Here is a 24006-nt window from a genome sequence, read left to right as displayed (position 1 = left end):
TGTATATGTCTGTGTTAGTGTGTATATATGTGTATGTACTGTATATGTCTCTGTGTTAGTGTGTATATATGTGTATGTACTGTATATGTCTCTGTGTTAGTGTGTATATGTGTATGTACTGTATTTGTCTGTGTTAGTGTGTATATATGTGTATGTACTGTATATGTCTGTGTTAGTGTGTATATATGTATGTACTGTATATGTCTGTGTTAGTGTGTATATATGTGTATGTACTGTATATGTATGTGTTAGAGTGTATATATGTGTATGTACTGTATATGTCTGTGTGTTAGTGTGTATATGTGTATGTACTTTATATGTCTCTGTTAGTGTGTATATACAGTCAGGTGCATAAATATTGGGACATTGACAGAATTTTCATATTTTGCCCTCTAATCACCACCACAATGGCTGTGAAATGAAACAAACAAGATGTGCTTTAACTGCAGACTTTCAGATTTAATTTGAGGGTAATTACATCCAAATCAGGTGAACGGTGTAGGAATTACAACCGTTTCTATATGTGCCTCCCACTTTTTAAGGGGCCAAAAGTAATGGGACAAACTAAACAATCCTAAACCAAACTTTCACTTTTTAAGACTTTGATGCAAATCCTTTGCAGGCAATTACAGCCTGAAGTCTGGAACGCATAGACATCACCAGATGCTGGATTTCATCCCTGGTGATGCTCTGCCAGGCCTCTACTGCAAATGTCTTCAGTTCCTGCTTGTTCTTGGGGCATTTTCCCTTCAGTTTTGTCTTCATCAAGTGAAATGCATGCTCAATCGGATTCAGGTCAGGGGATTGACTTGGCCATTGCATAACATTCCACTTTTTAGCCTTAAAAAACTGTTTGGTTGCTTTTGCAGCATGCTTCGGGTCATTGTCCATCTGCACGGTGAAGCGCCGTCCAATGAGTTCTGAAGCATTTGACTGAATATGAGCATATGATATTGCCATAAACACTTCAGAATTAATTCTGCTGCTTTTGTCAGCAGTCACATCATCAATAAATACAAGGGAACCAGTTCCATTGGCAGCCATACATGCCCACGCCATGACACTACCACCACCATGCTTCACTGATGAGGTGGTATGTTTTGGATCATGAGCAGTTCCTTTCCTTCTCCATACTCTTCTCTTCCCATCACTCTGGTACAAGTTGATCTTTGTCTCATCTGTCCATAGGATGTTGTTCCAGAACTGTAATGGCTTTTTTAGATGTTGTTTGGCAAACTCTAATCTGGTCTTCCTGTTTTTGAGGCTCACCAATGGTTTACATCTTGTGGTGAACCCTCTATATTCAGTCTTGTGAAGTCTTCTCTTGATTGTTGACTTTGACACATATATACCTACCTCCAGGAGAGTGTTCTTGATTTGGCCAACTGTTGTGAAGGGGTTTTTCTTCACCAACGAAATAATTCTTCTGTCATCCACAACAGTTGTTTTCCGTGGTCTTCCGGTATTGCTGAGCTCTCCGGTGCATTCTTTCTTTTTAAGAATGTTCCAAACAGTTGATTTGGCCACACCTAATGTTTTTGCTATCTCTCTGATGGGTTTGTTTTGATTTTTCAGTCTAATGATGGCTTGCTTCACTGATAGTGACAGCTCTTTGGATCTCATATTGAGAGTCGACAGCAACTGATTCCAAATGCAAATGTCACACCTAGAATCAACTCCAGACCTTTTACCTGCTTAATTGATAATGAAATAACGAGGGAATAGCCCACACCTGTCCATGAAATAGCTTTTGAGTTGATAGTCCCATTATTTTCGGCCCCTTAAAAAGTGGGAGGCACATATAGAAACCGTTGTAATTCCTACACCGTTCACCTGATTTGGATGTAATTACCCTCAAATTAAATCTGAAAGTCTGCAGTTAAAGCACATCTTGTTTGTTTCATTTCAAAGCCATTGTGGTGGTGAATAGAGGCCAAAATATGAAAATTCTGTCAATGTCCCAATATTTATGCACCTGACTGTATGTGTATGTACTGTATATGTCTGTGTGTTAGTGTTTATATATGGGTATGTACTGTATATGTCTGTGTTAGTGTGTATATATGGGTATGTTCTGTATATGTCTGTGTTAGTGTGTATATATGTGTATGTTTATGTATGTCTGTGTGTTAGTGTGTATGTACTGTATATGTCTCTGTTAGTGTGTATATATATGTGTATGTACTGTATATGTATGTGTTAGTGTGTATATATGTGTATGTACTGTATATGTCTGTGTGTTAGTGTTTATATATGGGTATGTACTGTATATGTCTGTGTTAGTGTGTATATATAGGTATGTTCTGTATATGTCTGTGTTAGTGTGTATACAGTATATGTTTATGTATGTCTATGTGTTAGTGTGTATATATGTGTACGTACTGTATATGTCTGTGTTAGTGTGTATGTATGTGTTAGTGTGTATATATGTGTATGTACTGTATATGTCTGTATGTGTTAGTGTGTATATATGTGTATGTACTGTATAGGTCTGTGTTAGTGTATATATGCGTATGCATATATCTGTATGTGTTAGAGTGTATGTATGTTTAAGTGTGGATGTATGTACGTATGTTAGCGTGGATATGTGTTATATATAAACATGTACATGTGTGTTATGCTGTATATATTATATGTGTATGTGTGTGTTTAATAAAACACACATACACACACACACACACACACACACACACACACATATATATAATATATGTTTATTTATTATTAGAACCCCCCCCCCTCCCTCAGAAAATCCTGCGTTTGTCCCTGCACTTGTTTAATAAAAATTTTTTCCTTTGGCGTTGGGGTGCATGACTTCACGCCACTGGAAGGGAGAGGTCAGATGAGCCGCGGCGCGTGAGGAGCAGCGTCAGCCAGCCCAGGAGGAGAAGAAGCTAGAAGGAAGAAGCACAAGGCGATAAGGTAAGTCGTAATTAATTAGACTTAGCAGTAGCGGGAGGGGGGCCCAGGAGTCCTGCCTATTTTGTCAGTCCTGGGCCCCACAATATCTGATGGCAGCCCTGCATACAGGCAGGGTCACACACACATATATATACAGGCAGGCAGGGATACACATACATCCATACAGGCAGAATCACACATGCATACATATAGGCATGAAGGGTTACACATTCACACACACATACAGGCAGGGTCACATATATACATACAGGCATGAAGGGTTACATATACAGGCAGGGAGGGTGATAGACATAACTGGGGCACCTCTCACCTTAATGTGGATCCTGCAGCCTCTTTCTCGTCAACATGCTGCTGTAGCCCTGCCCTCTGCTGGGGTCAGATGAACATGTGCTGAGCTCCACCAATCAGGGCTCAGCACAAGCTCCTCTGACCACGAAGTCTCTCACTAGAGCAACAGCAGGAAGGCAGAACAGGACGCTGCTGCTCTGTATACACAGCACCTGGCAGGCTGGACACGGACCCGGCAGGCTATCAGCTACTTGACAGCTGCTTCCAGAGTCCGACTTCATGGCGCCCTCTGGCATCTAAGGCGCCTGGAGCTCGCGCTCCAGTGGAACCGCCCTCCCTACGCCCCTGGGAAAGAGGAACTGCACGGGTTGCGACAGGTGCACAGTGCTAGAATTAACACGAATATAAAAGTTAGTTAAGGCAGAGAACGAATTCTTCCACTCTTCCCACAGATCCCTTAACTGTAAAAATAGTGGGGCATCCCAGTCAATTGACTCACAGGTTGTCTCTGACCAGGGCTTTTCTTTGGATAGCGACAGAAGCTGCAAATCCTTAGGGGTCACACTAGCTGTTTATAGCAGACAATATACCTCTATGAGTAAAGGGACTTTCTTCACTGTTCACGTAGAAGATAAAGGAGTCAGATTCCATAACAGCTCAAATCCAAATTTCTTAAATCACTAGTATGATCTAAGGAAGAAAAAGTTTCCATTACTCCTTTTCTGTTGGAAGCTTTTTGTGAAGCCTGAGATTTGAATAGGCATTTCCTGAGTGCTCTTGAGGCTGATTAAAATTTTTGCCAACAGATCAGACTATAAACAGTCATCCACGTAGAAATCTTCATCTATGAATTGTCTAAATCTGAATCATACTCTAGCTCACCCTCCTGAGCTGAACGTCTGAGTCCATAGATGTCGACTGTAGGAGGAGGGCTGTTACCAAAGATGTATACCCTCATACGGTACTCTGCAATGTCTTTAGAAGGGTCATTGCCTCTGAACCAAAGGAATCTTAAGAAACACCTGTCTTCTCTGACGAGTAAGCAAAGGAACATTTATTGCATGTCAGCAGTGAAGGCAATATAGTCTTTGCTGCGGAATTGGATGAGTACTCCGAGAAGTTTGTTGTTAAGGTCTGATCCTGTCAGGAGAACATCATTTAAGGAGATACCTTCAAGTTTGGCGCTGGAATCAAACACAACTCTAATCTGGCCTGGTTTCTTTGGGTTGTACTCTCTGTATCTTGGGATGAGAGCTATCCCAGCATGACCAGTCTCAAATATTTAGCCCATGAATGAGAAGTAGTGATCTCTAAGCTCTGGCTTCCTGTGAACCTTTCATTTAAGTAAAGAGAAGCATTTAAGTACTTGTTCTCTGTAGTTAGGTAGGCATCGTATTTGGGTTATAAAGAGTAGAGGTGCAACCCAACTAGGGAGGCGTGACCTCTGACCTGATGGGCTACTGCTTATGTGCAGCTAGCGCCATCTTCACTGTACAAAGTGTTGAAGTACTGTGCGGAGAATATACAAACCCCAGTTAGGGCCGTATTGGGAATCGAACTGATGACCTCAGTGCTGTGAGGCAGTAATGCTAACCATTACACCGTCTGGCTGCATACCTTGTATTTGTGGAGGGTTACTGCTTGCTTTGGAGAATTGATGTACATATTCTGATGTGCCTTGCATTAAATCTTGAGATCCAAGCTCTGAACCAAGTACATTAATGGTTCTTTTTATATCAGGATGTTTTCCAAGAACTCTGTTTTAGCTATGGCAGCTGCGGCTTCCTTCTCTGCAGGGAGCTTATCCATAACTGGCTATTAGCGGTTTCTCTATATATCTTCTTCTGCTTCTAAACACAATTTCTTTATTTTCAGTTGCATTTCTTGCTCTGCAAAGTTGGTATGTACTTTTGCAGATTCACCTTTTGTGTGGGCTATGATGGCTGCATTACTTATACCCCTTACACATCGCAAAAATAACCAGGGATATTGCCAGGTCGACCAGGGACAAGGTGTATTGCCACAAAAAAAAATTCCCTGGTGAAGTGACCCGGCATTTCAATCCTGCAATCGAGCAGGTTTGAACACGGGAATAAGCCGGGTTGAAGTTCAGTGTGGACAGGCCTTACCCAGGTTATCCAACCCGGAACTCAGCATACAACTCTGATTGGATGTTCCTGGGTCTCACTTGACGATATCAGCAGCCAGACACACAGACAGCACACAACAGCAACGGCAGCATTCTGGCAGTCTGGAAGGGGTTAATACCACTACTGTTATTACAGTGATGGCTAATTGGAGTGATGAAGTGAACTGTAAACTGTGTGTCAGAAGCTGCATCTAAAGCTGGGTACACACTGACAGATACATTGGGCGATCAATTGATCGGACAATGTACTGCATCTGCTGCCCGTCGGGCAGTGTGTACCCGCGATATGTCGGTGAACGTCAGCGTTCAGACATATCGCATTGGCTGTGCTGCACAGCCGATGGACAGATATGTCTGCAGACATATCTGTCCATCGGCAGGTGTGTATGGGCGGTCAGCAGACCGCCCGTACACACACAGCGGCAGAGCGCGAGGAGGGGGGCGACACGAGCCCCCGCCCACCGGGACACGCCCCCTGGTTTCCTGGACCTGCAGGCAGGGACAGATGATGGTTGTTCAGTGTGTACGAACCATCATCTAAAGATATCACTCGATCTGTAGATATATCTGTATAGTGTGTACCCACCTATACTGTCACTGGCTGAATCAAATAGCTTTAAAGCACAAACACTCATGAACTCAGGGCTGCACAGTGGTAACCCATCAGCCATGATTCCTGCAGTTCTGTGAGCAGTCCCTACCACTCCCTTTTGTGATCTTATCTTTGTGAGCCTGAAAAAGTAAATTTTAATGACATCCATAGGGTTTTACAGGGCTGTCACGGGTACAGTGTGAACAGGGCCAACCCGGTAATATACTGCTATATTGTCGAATGCAGGTGGCTGTGATGAGTGCACAGGTTTCTATGAAGTCAAATAGTGGTACTCCTATGTGCCCACTGTTTGCAGACTATATAGAAACTGCTGTTGTCATATGCAGAATGCTAAGCTGGCAGTGTAGCAGATCTGTGAGTCAGAGTATGTGTCCCACTTGCTGACATTTTACTGTTCTGCCCTCGCTATAATGTTTCCTTTGGCATAATTAAAAAAAGACAGACCGCATAACCACTCTTACTTTCAATAATCCAATCTAGATGTGAAGAACTGAAGAAAGGTGTTTATTGTAAAACAGCAGACACAATGGATGCATATGAAAGAAGAAATTCTTACCTTCGATGCTATGCTGAAGGTAGGAAGATATATTGGGTTAGGTCTATATTCAGGTATGCTGAAGGACCTCTGAAGTCACAACCATGTGACCTGTGAAGCCAGGGGGAAGAGCACTGTCACAACATGAGACCCCATGAGTACCCACGCGGACTCACTTTGCTCGCTACGCTTTGGGCAAGGTGGCTGGCTTTGCTCTATTTACTTTTTTCTATTTTGTTCTCAATAGGTGTCCACGTGGATAGTAAAACTGCTAGCTCACTGGCCTCGTGGGTCACATGGTTGTGATGTCAGACTGTTATGATTGCTGGAGGGAATCGATGGTATAATGTAGAGCCAGCTGATCACAGCCTTGAGGGCTGGAATGTATAGTACTAGTCGTGGCCAAGGGTTAAGGATTTGGTTGCAGCCGTTGGGCTGTCGATGCTGCCTTGGGGCTGGTTTGTTTTGACTAGTTGTGCAGAGGGCAAAGGTGTGATGCAGCCTGTGGGCTGTAGGAGCAGCCTTGATGGCGGGTTGTGGCCTTTATAATCGTGGCCAAGAGACTAATGGTGTGAAGCAGCCTTTGGGCTGTTGGAGCAGCCTGGGGGCTGATAGTGACCTGGGGCCCCAGGACTGTTGCAGCCTTTGGGCTGATGAGACTCAGGTGAGGTATGCAACAATAACGTGGGGCTGCTACCAGTGCTGCCGAGATGACACTGGCGTCGATGTGCAAGATTGTGCACCTGGAACGCAGAGTTGCTACCAATGCCGCTGGGATGGCACTGGCGACGGAGTGCTAAGTTGCGCACCTGGAACGCAGAGCTGCTACCAGCACCACCAGGATGATACTGGCGACGGTGTGCTAGATTGAAACCTGGAACGCAGAGTAGCTACCAGTGCCTCCGGGATGACTCTGGCGATGGTGTGTGATGGTGCGCACCTGGAACGCTAAACTAACTGGTGTTGTCGTGTTGACACAAGCCACCGGATGGTGACAGATGCTTCTGGGGTAGGAATCGCTCCGTGCTGCCCAGATGGTAAAAGCAGCACGTGTGGACGAGATGCAGGTGGAGCCGCCTGGATGGAATAAACAGCACACACGAAACACAGCTAGATTGACTCAGGAACTCGACTGACATGCAGGAGACACGAACCGGAAGTACGAAAAACTTCCATCACCGGCATGGAGTGAAGGACTGGCTGCAACTTAACAGGTACAGGGCCCAATCAAAGCAAGCCCTGCAAATCTCCCTAAAGACAGACTCCTGCACCTGGCCTGTGCACACAGACAAGAGAATCAATTAGTGTGCAACTGACACTGCATACAAACAGGCAGTAAATACTGAACACATGAGATCAGCAGACAGACAGGAATAAATGCAGTGTCTCAATAGCAACTGAAATGACCTGCTAACCACAGATCCTAATACAGACGACCTTCAGCCCACTTAGTTCTAGCATCAACCATATATACTGCAACTGTGGAAATCTAAAATGGTGTCTGCACTATGACCTACCCAGGGTGCACTTGGGAAGCTTACAATGGAGGCCTGTGATGTTCAGTTAATCTGATATTAAACTGTAAAATGGGCCTTCTGAATTCTATGTGAGTCGATAATTCCTCCAAAGCAAACATAAACAGGAATATCCCATAGTGTAATTCATAAAATATTTATTTTACACATAAACATACACAACAGAATGCCTGTGTACCTTTAAGGGCCTTTAGATCAAGGCAGGATGAAAACACCTATACAGATAATCCTATATTCCGGATTAGGAAAACCCAATAAGCAGTCCTTGTCACTGTCTCTGTCCAAATCCCCAACGGTAGTCCAGGTCTCCTGCAGTCACACTGACGCGTTTCAGCACTCAGCCTTTATCAAAGTGTGATTTAAATGAAGATATTCCTAACTTAAATAGCCCAAACTTATAACTCCACCCCTTCTGGTGATTAAACAGATGTGGATCCTGCATAGTATGTTATCTGTATAGGTGTTTTCATCCTGCCTTGGTCTAAAGGCCCTTAAAGGTACACAGGCATTCTGTTGTGTATGTTTATGTGTAAAATAAATCTTTTATGATTTACACTATGGAATATTCCTGTTTATGATTGCTTTGGAGGAATTATCGACTCACATAGAATTCAGAAGGCCCATTTTACAGTATAAGAAGAGTTAAAGAGGAGACAGACATCTATAAATTAGATGTAAGTAAGACTAATACAATTTATTCTACTCACTGACATCCATTAATTGGTGAATTCCTTCTTTCTTTTGAGGAACGTATGAAGGAGGTTTTGTGTTAAGAAGAAATATTGTTCTATGGACAGACTATAGGACGTTACCAATGGACATATGTATATGAGAGATCAGAATTGACAAACGGTATCCTAAAAAGAATTTGCACTTGGGTTATTTCTTTTTTGTATTACAGTCTATTTAATGTGGTGAGGATCACATTGTTTCTGAGCAGCATTTTCATCTGTTGTGTAGCGCAGAATATATATTTAATTTTCTTGATATTAAACTGGCCACGAGGTGGAGCACATAGAACAAATGTAAAGAAAAAGTAAAACAATGCTGAAGGGATAACAACCCCAACAAGCCAGTCCTCCATCTCAAAACCTGAAAAGGGCCAGGCCTTTACCATGTAAGGGTGTAATTTCAGTAAGTATGGGTGTAGTTTGGGTTGATAACAGCACAGATCTCTTCCCCAGATTCTACTAACTAAAATAGTTCCATAGTCTCCGTGCTGTACAGTAGTATATTCTGCCATCTAGTGAGCAAAGAAAGCACTCAATATTTATTTGTTGCTAGAAAAATTACATTTATATAATAAAACAATTTCTAAAATAAACAATATTCTAGATCTAAAAATTGTACTTTACATTCCTAAGATCCTGAAGGCTCATATACACAAGTGTCAAAAAGAAATGCCCAAGCATAGACAGAGCATTAGATGCCCTTCCAATTATGTAGATAATACTTAGGCTGTAGCATAGTACTTAAGCACGTATTACCTACTAAGGGCCTGATTCAGACCCACTCGCGAGCGGCTGTCCGCTCGCAAGTGGGTCGATGTTCTGGACTGAGCATGCGCACGACGGAGGGAGCTCCGTCGTGCGCATGCGCCAGACGCGACGAGCGAAGGAAAGTCCTTCGCTCGTTGTGTCCGATCAAAGGGGTCGTGCTGTCAATGTTGATTGACAGCACGCCCCCTTTGGTAGGCGTGCCTCCCTGACGGGGGCGTTCCCATGGGAACGCCTCCCGTCAAAAGCCGGCCCACTGACATCACTAGTGATGTCAGTGGGAGTGATTTTGGCTCTGATAGAGCCAAAATCACTCCGGAGCTTGCGGTTGAAAACCTCAACCGCAGGCTCCGGCTCGCAGTTTCGATGGTCGCGATGGTCAAGACCATCGCGGCCATCAAACTGCACGCTCGTATAGCCTGTGGGTGGTCACCCACAGCTATACGAGCGTCCAGGAGGACGCTCCTTTTTCATGGAGGCCGGCCCTCATTCAGAGCGTGCGCTCTGCTCAGAGCGTACGGCTCTGAATGAGGGCCTATGTACTAATTAAGTACTATATACTTGATTCAGAGTTGTACGCAAACCCTATGGTTTGCGCACAACTGCGATGGTTTCCAATTGGCACATGCGCAGGATCTGTACTGCGCATGTGCTGATCATTGTCTGCAACAATGGTCGCAGTGCTCCCTATTTCAGGTGGTGACGGCCAGCAACTCTGAAATTGTGCCCGTTTTCTGGATGTGCCGAGGGCAGTGACTGCGGTTTCTGATGCAGCTTCACAGGCTCTGGTAACATGAAATACACGCCCATGCTGAGTAACCAGAGGGTTACTCAGATTGTCATTGTTCACGCTAGTGATCCAATTGCTGCATCCTCAGACATAGCAGCAGATCACAGAAGTAGGAGTCTATGGGCCTTATTCAGGTTGGTTCGCAAGGCTTCATTCGCACGCACCCCGCTCGCTGCAAAAATATGCTAATGAATGCAATTGCACAGCAACCGCAGCACTATACCAAGACGCCCATCACTGTATAAAGCCTCCCACTTCCCATTACATGCATCCGCAAGTCAGCGAAAAACATCGCTACCATCGAGTAACATCGGAACTATCCACACAGTTGTGGTTGACCTGACGCTACTGCAGAAACTGATAAACTTCCTGTCACCATCTAGACGTCTGCCAGTGTATGCTATCGCAGGGGCTTAATTATGTACGCCCCTGTAACAGTGTTTAATCGCCCAGGTACGCCTGCTTTTCTCTGACCACCCCCCCGTCACCACCCTGAAACAGTCACTTTCTGTCAATCACTGTGGGAAGACTCTGGACCTCATTTAGACCTGCTCGCAAGCGGGTCGATGTTTGGCTGTGTGCACACGCAGCGGCCGCACTGCGCAAGCCCCGGAGCGAGAGATAAATTCTCTCGCTCCATGGCTCAGTACACAAGGGGTGGCTGTCGATGTTGATCGACAGCTCGACCCGTTTTGTAGGCGTGGCGGGGGGGTGGCTTCACAAACGGAGGCGTTCCCAAGCGAACGCCTGCCGTTTGTGGGCGGCCCCACTGATATCACTAGTGATGTCAGTGGGAGTGATTTTGGCTCTGATAGAGCCAAAATCACTCCAGGGCTTGCGGTCACCGAGACCCTACCGCAGGGTCTCGTCGCAAGCCCGATTGTCGCGATGGTCAAGACCATCGCGACCATCATCATGGACGCTCGCATAAACTGTGGGTGGTAACCCACAGCTATGCGAGGGTCCAAAAGGCCGCTCCAAATTTAAATAGGACGGCTCTGATTCAGAGTGAGCGCTCTGGTCAGAGTGTCCGGCTCTGAATCAGGGCCTTGGTCTGCAACAATGTTTAGGTAGGTGATACGTGTCAAAGTACATCCACGTGACTGGCAGGACCCAAGGTTTCCCAGCAGAACATTTCCCAGAGCATCACACTGCCTTCTCCAGCTTGTCTTCTTCCCATAGTGTACCCTGCCATCTCTTCACGATTTTATTGCGGTTTAGCATTGACGGGCCCTTTCTCTTCTGTTCACTTTTACCCCTTCATTTTATTCTAATGACTTATTGTATCACTAATTGCTTCAATAAAAGTAATTAAAAATAAAAAGAATAAAACTGTATTGTCGGTAGTAGATATGAGTGACCCCTAGAAAACACTCTTGCTGTTGTCTTGTGAATTTGTCAACTCTACTGGGACCCAGTAACAGTGAAGTAGGACGCCAAATTTTTTAAATGATGTGTCCCTGTGACCCACATTATTTTAATGTCAGTGCAGTTATGAAATACAAGACTCTATGGACCTCATTCAGAGCCACTCGCAAGCAGCCCGATGATTTGCAAACGCGCATGCGCACTCTTCGTTCTGCGCATGCGTGAACTACTCTGTGCGATCGCTCACCAAGCAAAGACAGCCCAGTGAAATGCGTGACGGGAGATGCATTTTGTTGGTGGTAACAGGGGCAGGACACTAATAACAGGGGTGTGGAGGTGCGAACGCAGGCGTGACTCAGTGTTTCAACGCCGTTTTTAAGACGTGCATAATTAACAGGCAGCGTCATAGTACATGTCACATTCCTGTTTTATACACTGAAGTCCTCGCAGTGCTTGCTGCAGGGTAAGGCAACCACAAGCGCTACCGATGGTGCTCGATGTACCAATGTTTTAATACACTTCCTGGAGATGACGTGCGCTAGTGGGTGTCTCTACATACGCTTATGGGTGTCTGCATACACAGAACGATCGCTCGCACAGCCAAAATGGGTGTGCTTATGCCTTGGTGAGCGATCGCTTCCCATGCCATCACTTTGACAAATTTACATACGCTGGATGCAAGCAATCGCATCTAGCGAGCGGGTCTGAATGAGGTCCTATGTGCGATTACAGAGATGATGAATCTTTGAGCTATTTATAAAAAATAGTGTGTGGAAGTTACACTAGAGATTGAGGGCCTGATTCAGACCCGCTCGCTAGGAAGAGTTTGCACGTAGCCAGCCGATTGTTGCATTCTGCGCATGCATCGCAATGCGCGTGCGCGAACCAGTGTGAGCGATCAGGAAGCATATGATCACTGCGCATAGACAGCCCCAATGAATGAGTGACAAGAGAAGCGTTTGTGGGTGGTGACAGGGGCTGGCCAATAGAAACTGGTGGAGGTGCGAATGCAGGCGTGCCTGAGCGTCTCAATGCCGTTTCAGAGGCGGGCATTATTAACAGGCAGAGTCATTGTACTCGTCATTTGTATGTATTTCACACTGAAGCACTCGCAGTGCTTGCGGCAGGCTATGGTCTGCCACAAGCGCTTTCGGTGGTACTCGATGTACCAATGGTTGCATACACTTACTGGAGATGACGTGCGCAAGTGGGCGTTTTAAGACAGGCTGGTGGGCGTCTGCATACACAAAGCGATCGCACGCCAAGACATAGTGGGCGTGGTAATACCTTGCTGTGCGATCGCGTGCCTTGCTGAATTTGCATACGCATCTAGTGAGCGAGTCTGAATCGAGCCCTGAGCCCCAAGACTGAAAAGTTCTTTGACATATGGGAGAGTTATATTGTAAGCCTGTCTATAGCCATACAATCTCAGATTCATAACTCTCTGTGCTAGACATCCTGGTATCTTTAGCGTATGGTGGAATGAGATCCTCCTATTGCTCTGTGGCCATGGGCTGTGGCCATAGCTGCTATGGGACCCAGGGCTGAAGGGGGCCTATCTTTCTTGTCAAATTTACATGTGTTACACCATAGGTGGTACATAGGGGTCCTTTCAAACTTTTGCTATGGGGCCTTTAAATACCTAGCTATGCCCCTGGGTGTGACCCTGAGAGGTGGGGGCCTGTTTAGTTGTCATATATACGTAAATGTTTTTCTAACTCATAATCCTGGCATCAATATGGGCCTGACATCAGTTTCTTAACGGTGTGCGAACAATATTTTCAGTAATTTGTATTTTGGTGTTTCTAAGTACTGTCATATATACTTCAATGGGACCTGTTAAGCCCTACTTTCAATGTTTTGCTTATACTGTACTTTGCTCTGTATTATTTCTTTTGACAATTCACTTTTTTTGTTTTCTTCAATAAAAATATAAAATTAAAAAATGAATAAAAATAAACTGGGCTGATAAGTAAAGCTGGGTAAACAATATATCTGTCACGTCACCATCGCGGCTTGTGACCATCACGCCATATCGCCCGACCGCTCCGATTATCTTCCCGGTCACCGGGCAACGTGAACACCGAACTTGTATGGCGCCTGTGGTTGCTGGGAGACCAACACACCGGATGGCCGCGGGTGTTGTTGGGTCTGTAAGATAGACGTGCAGTGTATCAGCTGTCAATCAATCTGTGCACCCACACCTCACTGGTTCAGGATCTTTTATCAGTCTGTCTGGCCGGTGATAGTTTACACCTCGTGTGAATACTGTTTCCTATTATTCTGTCAGTATTCCTGTCTGCCGGTACCTGTCATTTTCTGACTTGTACTACCCTGCCTGTGTTCCTGACCATCTCAGCAGTTTTGTATCCAGACTCAAGTTGCATCCGCAGCATTCACCTCTCAGTGTCGACTACCATTTTTGCATACCGTCATCTACGCCTGCCGCTCACCATACTCTCATCTGCAGTGCTGCCTGAGGCCTAGCTACTTACTCTACCTAGGTGGCATCTTGACCCTCAAGCCAGCTTCTCAGCACCAGAGCTGCACCACGACCCTCAAAGTTGCACCACTGCTGTCTAAGCCACATCTTGACCCTCAAGGCCGCATCCAAGCACCTGTGTCCTAATTCGGCCCTCAAGGCCGCACCACGACTCTCTAGACCGCACCACTGCCATCTTATTCACACCTCGGGCCTCATCTCGGCACCTGTGCCTTACTCCGGCCCTCAAGGCCGTACCTCAGCTCCTGTGCCACACTTCGGCCCTCAAGGCCGCATCTCGGCCCTCAAGGCTGCACTTCAGCACCAGTGCACCCTGCAGTCTTTACTTAACTTTGTAGGTTGTCTAATTAGGTCTTTAGGAAAAGCCTTTGGAACATGTATTTTTCTGCAAAGAGACACAGGGCAGCACAGTATGGTTTACTGTAGAGATTTCTCACCACTCCTGTCAAGATCAGTTATTAATACCCAATATTTCTGTGGCGGATTACAGAAACGCCTAAGATTTATAGAGACATGAAGCTTAACCGACAAAACAAGTTGACGTTTTTGTAATCCACCACATAAATATTGTGTTCACTCCTCAATGTTATAAAAATGTCATGTGTGTAGTGTAAATTTCATCACAGCAAGTACAACGTGTATAGCAAGCACAGCTGATCTGATACTATCATGTTCTAATCAGCTTCTCTGCAGACTAACAGCAGCGTCGCTGCAACCTGCTAAACTAGAAAAAGTACTTCTTGCGCGAAGTGGAAATTGCTGACTAGCATGTACAGTAGATTCTTACCTGCTACTCTATCATCGGCTCCCTGTGTTGCTGAAAATGATTACTAAAGTTAGATTTGGCTTACTGACAGTGCAGCAAGAGCACTGCTGATACTAATTATAAGTGATACTATTATCCATCATATAGTCTCTTTGACAGTACAGCAATCTATGCTACTAGAACTTATTACCAAAAAGTTAGACTCTCACTTGTCATGCTGTCGTTGGCTCACCGATAATGTAGCAACTGTGTTGCTGACTCTTATTGTTGAAGCTATATTTTCACCTGTCATGCTGTTCTGAAAGTGCACATTCCCAGGTAGTGCAGCAACTGAGCTATTACAGCTTTTTACTTAGGCTCGTATTCATTTAGAGGCGAAAAGTCGATCAGTTTTCGCCGATGCGCAGTTTTCGCTCTATTCAATTCCAGGACATTTTCGCCTAGGCGAAAACTTCATAGGCAAAAGCAGGAGAAAAAGTTTCTCCACAAAAAGGCAGGAGAAAGAAGTGCAAAATCCATAATTTGGGGTACAAATGTTGGGACTTGGGATCTCATTCAGATCCGCTCGCTAGGAGCGATTTTTGCACGTCTGCGCATGCGTCTAAGTCTCAGTGTGCAAACTAGCGTCTGCGATGTACAATTGAGCGCTTGTAGTACACAGACAGGACGTTACTTTGAGTGACAGACTGCGCCGTTTGTGGGTGGTAACAGGGGAAGGTGCTTGTGAACGGGGGAGTGGTTGTGCGAACGCAGGTGTGTCTGACCGTCAGAATGGCGTTTAATGGGTGTACATAATTAGCAAAGTAGCGTCATTGCACACGTGACTTGGTTGTTTTTCAGCCTAAACTGCTCGCAGTGCTTGGGGTAGGTTAGGTCAATCCCAAGCACTGCGAGCAGCTCTGATGGCCCTCGATGTTCACGATTAATCAGACACTTCCCGGAGATGACGTGTGCTGCAAGTGACAGGTGCGAGGTTTTATAGTCCAGCATACGCTAACTGCCGTCGCTCACTAAGACATAGAGGGCATCCTTACAGCGCAAAGAGCGAGCACTTGATTTGCATACTCGGCCCCTTTTTGCAAGCGAGCGATCGCATCTTGCGAGCAGCTCAGAATGAGGTCCTTGGTTCAGAACCCTTTTTACACTCTCACAAAAAATGTGCTGAAAAAGTACCCCCTCGGCTTATACTCGAGTGAAGTGTAGCGCTGACCGGACGGAGTTCGGTCAGCGCTACACAGCACAAACACACAGCCGCCGGAGCCGGCAGCTGTGTGTTTGCTGTAATCAGCAGCCGCTGAAAGTCTGTCAGACTCTCAGCGGCTGCTGCTGCTCCCACTGCGGGAGTCATCTTCCGGCTCCCGCAGTGGGTGATGGGAGACACGACGTCATGCCGACGTCTCTCCCATGCAAAGCAGCCGGAGGAGCGGACAGCGGCGGGACCAGGAGCGGGAGTTTCAGGTGTTTATTTTTTTTTTATTCTTATCATGTCTCTCTCTACTAGGGGGGGGGGAGGACGACTACAGGGGACACTACCAGGGGGCGATTACTACAGGGGGCGATTACTACAGGGGGCATTATCAGGGGACGATTACTACAGGGGCACTAAAAGGGGGGATTACCACTAGGGGAACTACCAGTTGGGGATTACTACAGGGGGGGATTACTACAGGGGGCACTAAAAGGGGGGATTACCACTGGGGGTACTACCAGGGGGGGATTACTACTGGAGGCACTGAAAGGGGGGATTACCACTGGGGGCACTACCAGGAGGGATTACTACTGGGGGCACTACCAGGAGGGATTACTACTGGGGGCACTACCAGCTGCTGCCATTTCCCACACTAGGCTTATACTCGAGTCAATAAGTTTTCAAAGTTTTTTGGGGTAAAAGTAGGTACCTCGGCTTATATTCGGGTCGGCTTATACTCGAGTATATACGGTATGTAATTTTTGGGGCAAAAATTTTAAAAGTGTTGGTAAATGAGTCTAAAGTCCTGGGACAGGTATTTTGGAGTACTGTATGGTTGGGGCAGGTTTAGGATTGCAGGTGGCTGCAGCAGGTGTATTTTAAACAAAAAATTAATCTGGACTTTATAGACAAAAATATACTAGTACACATTTTAATGTACCCCTAATTTAACTACAGCATTTATTTTTCCCAATAAAAATTGCTTTCCATCATTTATTTACACTTCTGCAAATATGCATAGAACAGCCCTTGACTCAATTTAAGTACCCTAATTACTTTTATTAGGGTTATTAATACACTTCTATATTGATTCCCTGGGTGAGTTAGGCTTTATTGGGGGTACAGACTGATCCCCCCCCCAAAAAAAACCCCTAACCTTTTCGCTATTCGCTGCATTCGCCAAAATGCATTTTCGCCTGTTTTACAATTGAATAGAGCGAAAAGCAGGTGCGCGCATTAAGCATGAAAAAAATTTGCCTGAAAACACACCATCGATGGGGGACAACCAGATGGTTTCCCTCCATCGATGTCTAAAGGTGCCTACAACACTTTTACACGATTTGCCCGATTCCGACGCATTGTGATGACAAATCGTGTAAAATATGCCAAAATCGTGAGTGTCCACTCACGATCACGATGCCGATGCGCATCCCTGCAGGTCGTATATCGCATCTTCAGATCTGAAGTGCTGTAGGGCAGATCTGACAACCTCAGTCACGATGCACTGGAATAGTTAGGAGGCACGACAGATCGTTTGTCACTTTGGACAGTTTGTAACACCAAATCGTGTCCACGACTGCTGGGGAGCTGCTGGGGAGAGTTCAAGGGGAAATCGGACACAATGTTGGATCATGAGCACATTGCCAAGTGTGTAGGCACCCTAAGCATAACCAAATGTTTTTTTTTTTTTTTTATCAAGGTGCCAGGGCATGGAGCATAGATCCGTCCCGACACCCGTGAAGCTCCGCCCCATGTTCTGATTGGCACACGGGCCAGTCAGTCAAAGAACAAGGATGACCATTGGTTGGTGAAATCATTGATGGTCATCCATTGCATATTTGGTAACCATCGATGGCAACTTGCTATATGACCATAGATGGAAACCACACCGATGACCCATGCCTAGCCGAGACACTTGAACGGAATTATCACACCACACTATTGATGCTGTATCATTTACATTAAAAAAAAAACCTGATACATAGGAGAAGAATTTTAGACACCATTATATCAAAATATTACCTGCCTAATTATCATGTGATTGGCAGTGATTAGACATAAAAACTGCCTAAAGCCGCGTATCCATTAGGTGATTTTAATGAGCAATTGAACAATTATGGCGTCGTAATCGTTCAATCGCTCATTAATGATGCACTATAATGTCGGAAACGATCAACGATGCGTGCTCCCGCTGGTTGTTTCCGTCATCAATCATTGCCTGAACATGCCGGTCAATCTGCCGATAACGACAGATTGAGCATGTTCAGGGTTGAGGGAGGGTGCCTACACTGAACGACATATCGTTCAGTGTAAGCACTACAGGGGCCGTACTGTCTTTCCATAGTCGGGTAGCGGATGCGCACCATTACATGAATTCGTTGACCACAGGACTAAGAAAAAAAAAATCAGAGTGATTAAAAGTCAGTAAAAATACCAGTTATATTAAATAACCCATAAATACAATCTGTATAGTTTGCCTGTAAAAAAAACCCCAAACATTTATTTTCTTTTTACATTTTATAACTGTGCACTACACATAAAATAAAGATACTCCTGCAAGTAGCCTAAGATCTTTATCTATATGATTAACTGCTAAGAAGGTGATCGCTAGGACACATGTATAGTCCCTACTATTATAAAGCTATCCACAATTACATAAACAATGGAGGAGTAACATAATTATAGATAAAATATTAGTTATAGGAAAAGTAGCAGTTACAGTACTCTTTACAATTTTTCATTAACACATCTTTACTATTGCCTGTTAAATTATGTTTTTATTAATATATATGAAATAAAAATATGTTAGAACTGTTATTTCAGCAGTTATAAATCTCTCCATACTGTGCACTATGAAAAGGGCTCTACTTTTTGCTATATCAATTAAAGCCAGTTACAGCACCACATTATTGGAATGCAGCGTACATACGATACAACTTTCATGAGCAATATGAATGATAACGATATTGTTCATCATTAAGTCGTTACCATATTGTTCATTTTTATGCTGGCAATGATCGACCAATGATGCGCGTTTACACGATTGATAACTATATCATTAATCGTCCATGCATGCAGGCCAACCTGTACAATATCTATCAGTGCCTGCAAGAGGGAATGGTCGTGGGTGATATTGTTGGTGTGCGGATGAATGATATTCATCCAACACACCGGGAAATTCAAGGGAGATCGTTCAGCGATAGAGTTAAAATACAACTTAATAATATAATTTAAATGGGTCACTGTGGAGTCACTAAAAATTGGAATTATTAATATTGGTACGGGATAATATAATCTCTGTGTGACAACCTTTCCTTCATAGCCATCATTAACTTTTCAGCAATTTGTGTTACAGTACTTTTTCTGCGGGATCAGACCAGAAGGGCTAGCCTTTGCTCCGTGCGCACATCAATGAGCCGGTCACAGGTTGTCCTTCCTTGGACCACTTTTGGTAGGTACTAGCCACTGCATACCAGGAACACCCCACAATACCTACCGTTTTGGAGATACCCTGACCCAGTCGCCTAGCCAACACAATTTGGCTCTTGTCAAAGTCGCTCAGATCCTTACACTTGCCCATTCTTCCGGCTTCCAACACATCGACTTCAAACATTAAAGGAGCATACACACACAACAATTTTGTTACCAACGATTTTATGTCAGATTATCTGTCAGACTTTTTAAAGTGTAATGAACGATTTTTTGAACTACAAAGGATTTTTGTAACTTCCCTTAATGAAAATCGTTCAGTTGGTCAGTCAGAATGAACTACAAACGGGAACGCGCATGAACAATAATCGTTCATTGTTATAACTCAGAAACTGATTTTCACAACGATTGAACGACAATGATGTCATTATAGTTAAATCGTTCACAAAATCTGTACATATGTATGCACTTTAAGTGTTCACTTGCTGACTAATATATCCCACCCCTTGACAGGTGCTATTGTAACGAGATAATTAACGTTTTTCACTCCACATATTTTACTGTTATGGCTGATCTGTAAACATACACACATACTCGCACACTATATGTCTACATTTTATTGCGTTGGTACAGGATGCCGGCAGTCAGAATACCGACAGCACCATCCTGATACCCAAAGGTAAGTACCCCATACACTAACCCTCCCCCTAACCCACTTTTCCAGCAGCCTAACCATCATACTTACACGCCGGGATGCTGGTGCTGGAATTCTCACCCGTTGGGATTATGGCGTCGGGATGCTGAGCATTGGTATTCTGTGCACTGGGATCCCAACAATATCCCATTATATTCTGTTGTTTTTAATTTTGCCAGTATAAGTTCCAGAGGAAAGTTTAGAACTTTATACATTGTACTGTATCCTTATTACACCAAGTGTATGATTGGACCCTTTAGACAACCTACCAAGTAAAGATTGAGGGGTTCAATAATCAAAGGCTTTTTCCTATTGATGATTATTGCTGCTTGTGGGGTCGTAAGTAATGAAGCTGAAACGTTCACTGATGACAGAAGCCCTATATTAGCAAGTTTCATCAATGACCACCCCATTTTTAACAAAGTAGTATTTCAAATGTTAGCCTACACAGTACTGTATACAGAATTAACACTGAGGGGTATATTTACTAAAGTGCGGGTTAATAAAAGTTGACGCCCATAGCAACCAATTAGATTCTACTTAACATTTATCTAGCACACAGGTTCCCAAACTCGGTCCTCAGGACCCCAAACAGTGCATGTTTTCCAGGTCTCCTCACAGAATCACAAGTGAAATAATTAGCTCCACCTGTTGATTTTTTTTAAAATGTGGCAGTGAGTAATGACTACCCCTGTGCACCTGTCAGGAGACCTGGAAAATGTGAACTGTGTGGGGTCCTGAGGACCGAGTGTGAGAACCACTGATCTAGCAACTTCTAGAACACAGATTCTCAAGCTCAGTCCTCAGGACCCCAGTTTATGTATTCCAGGTCTCCTCACAAAATTGCAAGTAAAATAATTAGCCTCACCTGTGGATCTTTTAAAATTCGTCAGTAATGACTACACCTGTGCACCTGCTGGGTCACCTGGAAAACGTGATTTGTGTGGGCTCCTGAAGACAGAATTTCAGAACCTTTGTTCTAGAATCTGTTTGGTTGCTATGGGCAAAATCTCCACTTCTATAAACCCACACTTTAGTAAATATACCTCTGAAAAATGCTTCCTGGTAAAAGAGATGTGCTACTGAGCACAATTGCTAAACATACCACAAGGCCAAATTATCAGGTGAGTGTGACCTGCGGCTTTGGGTAGAGATAGATCCCCTTCCGTAGATGTATGATGATGTCATCTGCCAGTGTCCAACGTCATTCCCTATCATCCAAGGGGACACAGAGGGGGAATATAATCTTTTGGCGAACGAAGCGAGCCCGCAAGGTGCTAACTTTCTTATTTTTGTGGAAAGTGTGGGCAGAAATCTCCACTTCCGCCCTCACTTACGTCACTTCCAGGTGAAGGGGTTTTATGCTCTTCCCTGCAGCTTTTCAGTAGGGTTGGCTGTATTTCCCCTTCGTCCTAGGGACCTGGAAGTGACGTAAGTGAGGGCGGAAGTGCAGTTCCTACCCATGACAGCCAGCTAAAGAAGTAGTTTGTCCCCACTTAATGAAGTTTGTTGTCCGCTTGCCACGCTTCAGGAACGTTGAGTCGCTACGCTCGCCACATGGCTATATTCTCCCTCTATGCCCACTTGGATGGATGGCAGGGAATGACGCTGGACACTGGCTGATGACGTCAGGGTCCTCTCCGTGAAGGGCATTTAAACATTACCTTTTCAGTAGTAGCAAAACTGCAAATCAAACATGCACCGCCCACACAACACTGAGTGCCAGAGTTTGGCCTAGCCCAAAATGTTGGTTGGCACTTGTAGTTTCACCACAAAACACAGGTTGCCTATATCTCCAGATGTGTTCAACCCCAGGTGGCAACTATTTTACATTGACCATAATAAAATGGCTCTATCACCTTTTTTCCAATTCAGTGGCACACCATCAGCTGCTGGTTATTTGTTGTAGAATGAAGTAGAACGCAGGAGTACCATAATGTCAGCCAAAGTACGGTCGTCTAACGGAACTGTGTAATGATGAATCTGATGCGCTCTAATCTTAAATGGGTGTAGTAAGATGGCCGCCCAACCAATCACGTGACATGTATTCAACTCCTTTCTCATCATCAGGTCAAGTGACGGCGGAAGCGGAAGTCGTTGCCTGTGGTGGAGGTTTGTTGTTGTTGCTGGTGCCCGGTGGGTAGTGAGTCTGAGATGGGCTGTGACGGCGGCACCATCCCCAAGCGCCATGAGCTGGTAAAGGGACCCAAGAAGGTGGAGAAGGTGAGAGAGAATTGTGTACAGCAGGCAGGGGCAACTGTGGGACTACAGGTCCCAGCATTCCCTAACAGCAGTATAGTGTGTACTGTTATTTTGTCATCATGTGGGTTGTATATGACAGCGTGGACACAGGGTATAACCAGTTCCAGCAGGAACAGCTGTATATACTGATCATAGGACTTATTCCCAACACAGGCAGCTGGAGACTCACACAATTGCTCCTGCAATAGAGCAGACATGCTATGACTATACATTAATCATCCTTTGTATTATTATCCTTCATATAGTTTTAGTAAACCCTGCTCCTGTGTAGTCAAGGTGTTAATTATCTACCCCGTGCACACTAGTACCCATTTAATTAGCAGCCAATTGAGCTTAACCTCATTATGTTTCTGGGGTGTGGGAGGAAACGTACACAAATAATATTAGAATAATCACATTTCTTCTCATGTCTCCTTTTTAGGTTGACAAAAATGCTGAGTTGGTTGCCCGCTGGTATTACTGCACTCTAAGCCAGGAGAAACTGAAAAAGCCAATAGTGGCTTGTGAACTTGGCAGGTATGTCTTGGAGGCTAAAATATGTTTTCAGAAGCTCCCTGTACGGGGTGCTGTCACATATCTTTAAATAATATTGTATGTTTTTTCACTGGTTTGTTTGACCACCTACAGACTAGCTCTGTGTAATTTGGTATCTCTTGCTTGACAACGTTTTACAGCAGCAGTTAGGATGAAGAATGCATTTGTATTATGCACTATAAAGTTCATGGCATGCCTTTCAACTAATACAGGTGCTCAGAAACGTCTCAGTGTCCTTTGGTAGCTTCAGATGCATGACTGGTGACGGAATACAAATATGCAAAATAGTCCCAAGGGGTTTCTTCTGCTTACATAACCCCTATCCTACATGTGATAATTTACTAAGTGCCTTCTCTAGTAGAGTATATCTATGGCTTCCTCTTCTCTTCTGTTGGGGAAAGGAGATAGTATGGTGCTCCAGTTAACTCCCACACTCCAACAATATTCTGGTAGGTTAATTGGCTGTTGAGAAAAAAAATACAAAATGATCCCTTGTTGTGTGTGTATGTGGTAGGGAATATAGATTGTAAGCTCCACTGGGGCAGGGACTGATGTGAATGGCCAAATGTTCTCTGTAAAGCGTGTAGAATATGTGCGCTAGATAAGTAACTGGTAATAAATTTAATATACACAATCACAACTATAACTTTCCCCCCTGTCCCCGTCCCCACGCAAACACATACACACAGTCACACTCACACTAACTAATTAAATCTAACGGATTTGAACTTAAGTGTTGAAGGCTATTTGCGCTTTTGCTGATTTCCGCAAGATGGGAGTGGTAAGGACTGGCTCTAAATAAAGGATTTGGTACACTTGCTCCTATAAGTGACAAAACAGGAAGGATAAGTTCTAGATAACTATGCAAATGATTACATGTATTGTATAGTTTAAATTTGCCTGGTGGACCTAGCCTTTAAGAAACCAAGTAGA

The 24006-nt window shown here is 44.5% G+C and overlaps 1 protein-coding gene and 1 long non-coding RNA gene across 4 annotated transcripts in view; one reads left to right on the top strand and one right to left on the bottom strand.

Annotated features, from left to right (window-relative positions):
* Positions 1–22289, bottom strand: part of LOC148534314 (uncharacterized) — a 189152-nt gene extending 166863 nt beyond the window's left edge. For both annotated transcript variants that reach the window (XR_015877669.1, XR_015877668.1), the window contains exon 1: positions 22137–22289. This is a non-coding gene — a long non-coding RNA (uncharacterized LOC148534314). The remainder of the gene's footprint in view (positions 1–22136) is intronic.
* A 45-nt stretch (positions 22290–22334) lies between these two features.
* Positions 22335–24006, top strand: part of RTF2 (replication termination factor 2) — a 50560-nt gene continuing 48888 nt past the window's right edge. The window contains exons 1-2 of one of the 2 annotated variants that reach the window (XM_088467116.1): positions 22335–22500; positions 22961–23055. In XM_088467116.1, coding sequence (XP_088323242.1) covers positions 22432–22500; positions 22961–23055 — 164 coding nt within the window. In that variant the 5' untranslated portion in view covers positions 22335–22431. The remainder of the gene's footprint in view (positions 22501–22960; positions 23056–24006) is intronic. The other variant, XM_088467115.1, reaches the window with a different exon arrangement.

This window comes from Taudactylus pleione, unplaced genomic scaffold (genome assembly GCF_031769625.1).
Source record: "Taudactylus pleione unplaced genomic scaffold, aTauple2 ptg000069l, whole genome shotgun sequence".
NCBI classification, from domain to species: Eukaryota; Metazoa; Chordata; class Amphibia; order Anura; family Myobatrachidae; genus Taudactylus; species Taudactylus pleione.
This window is presented reverse-complemented; position numbering and strand designations above follow the sequence as displayed.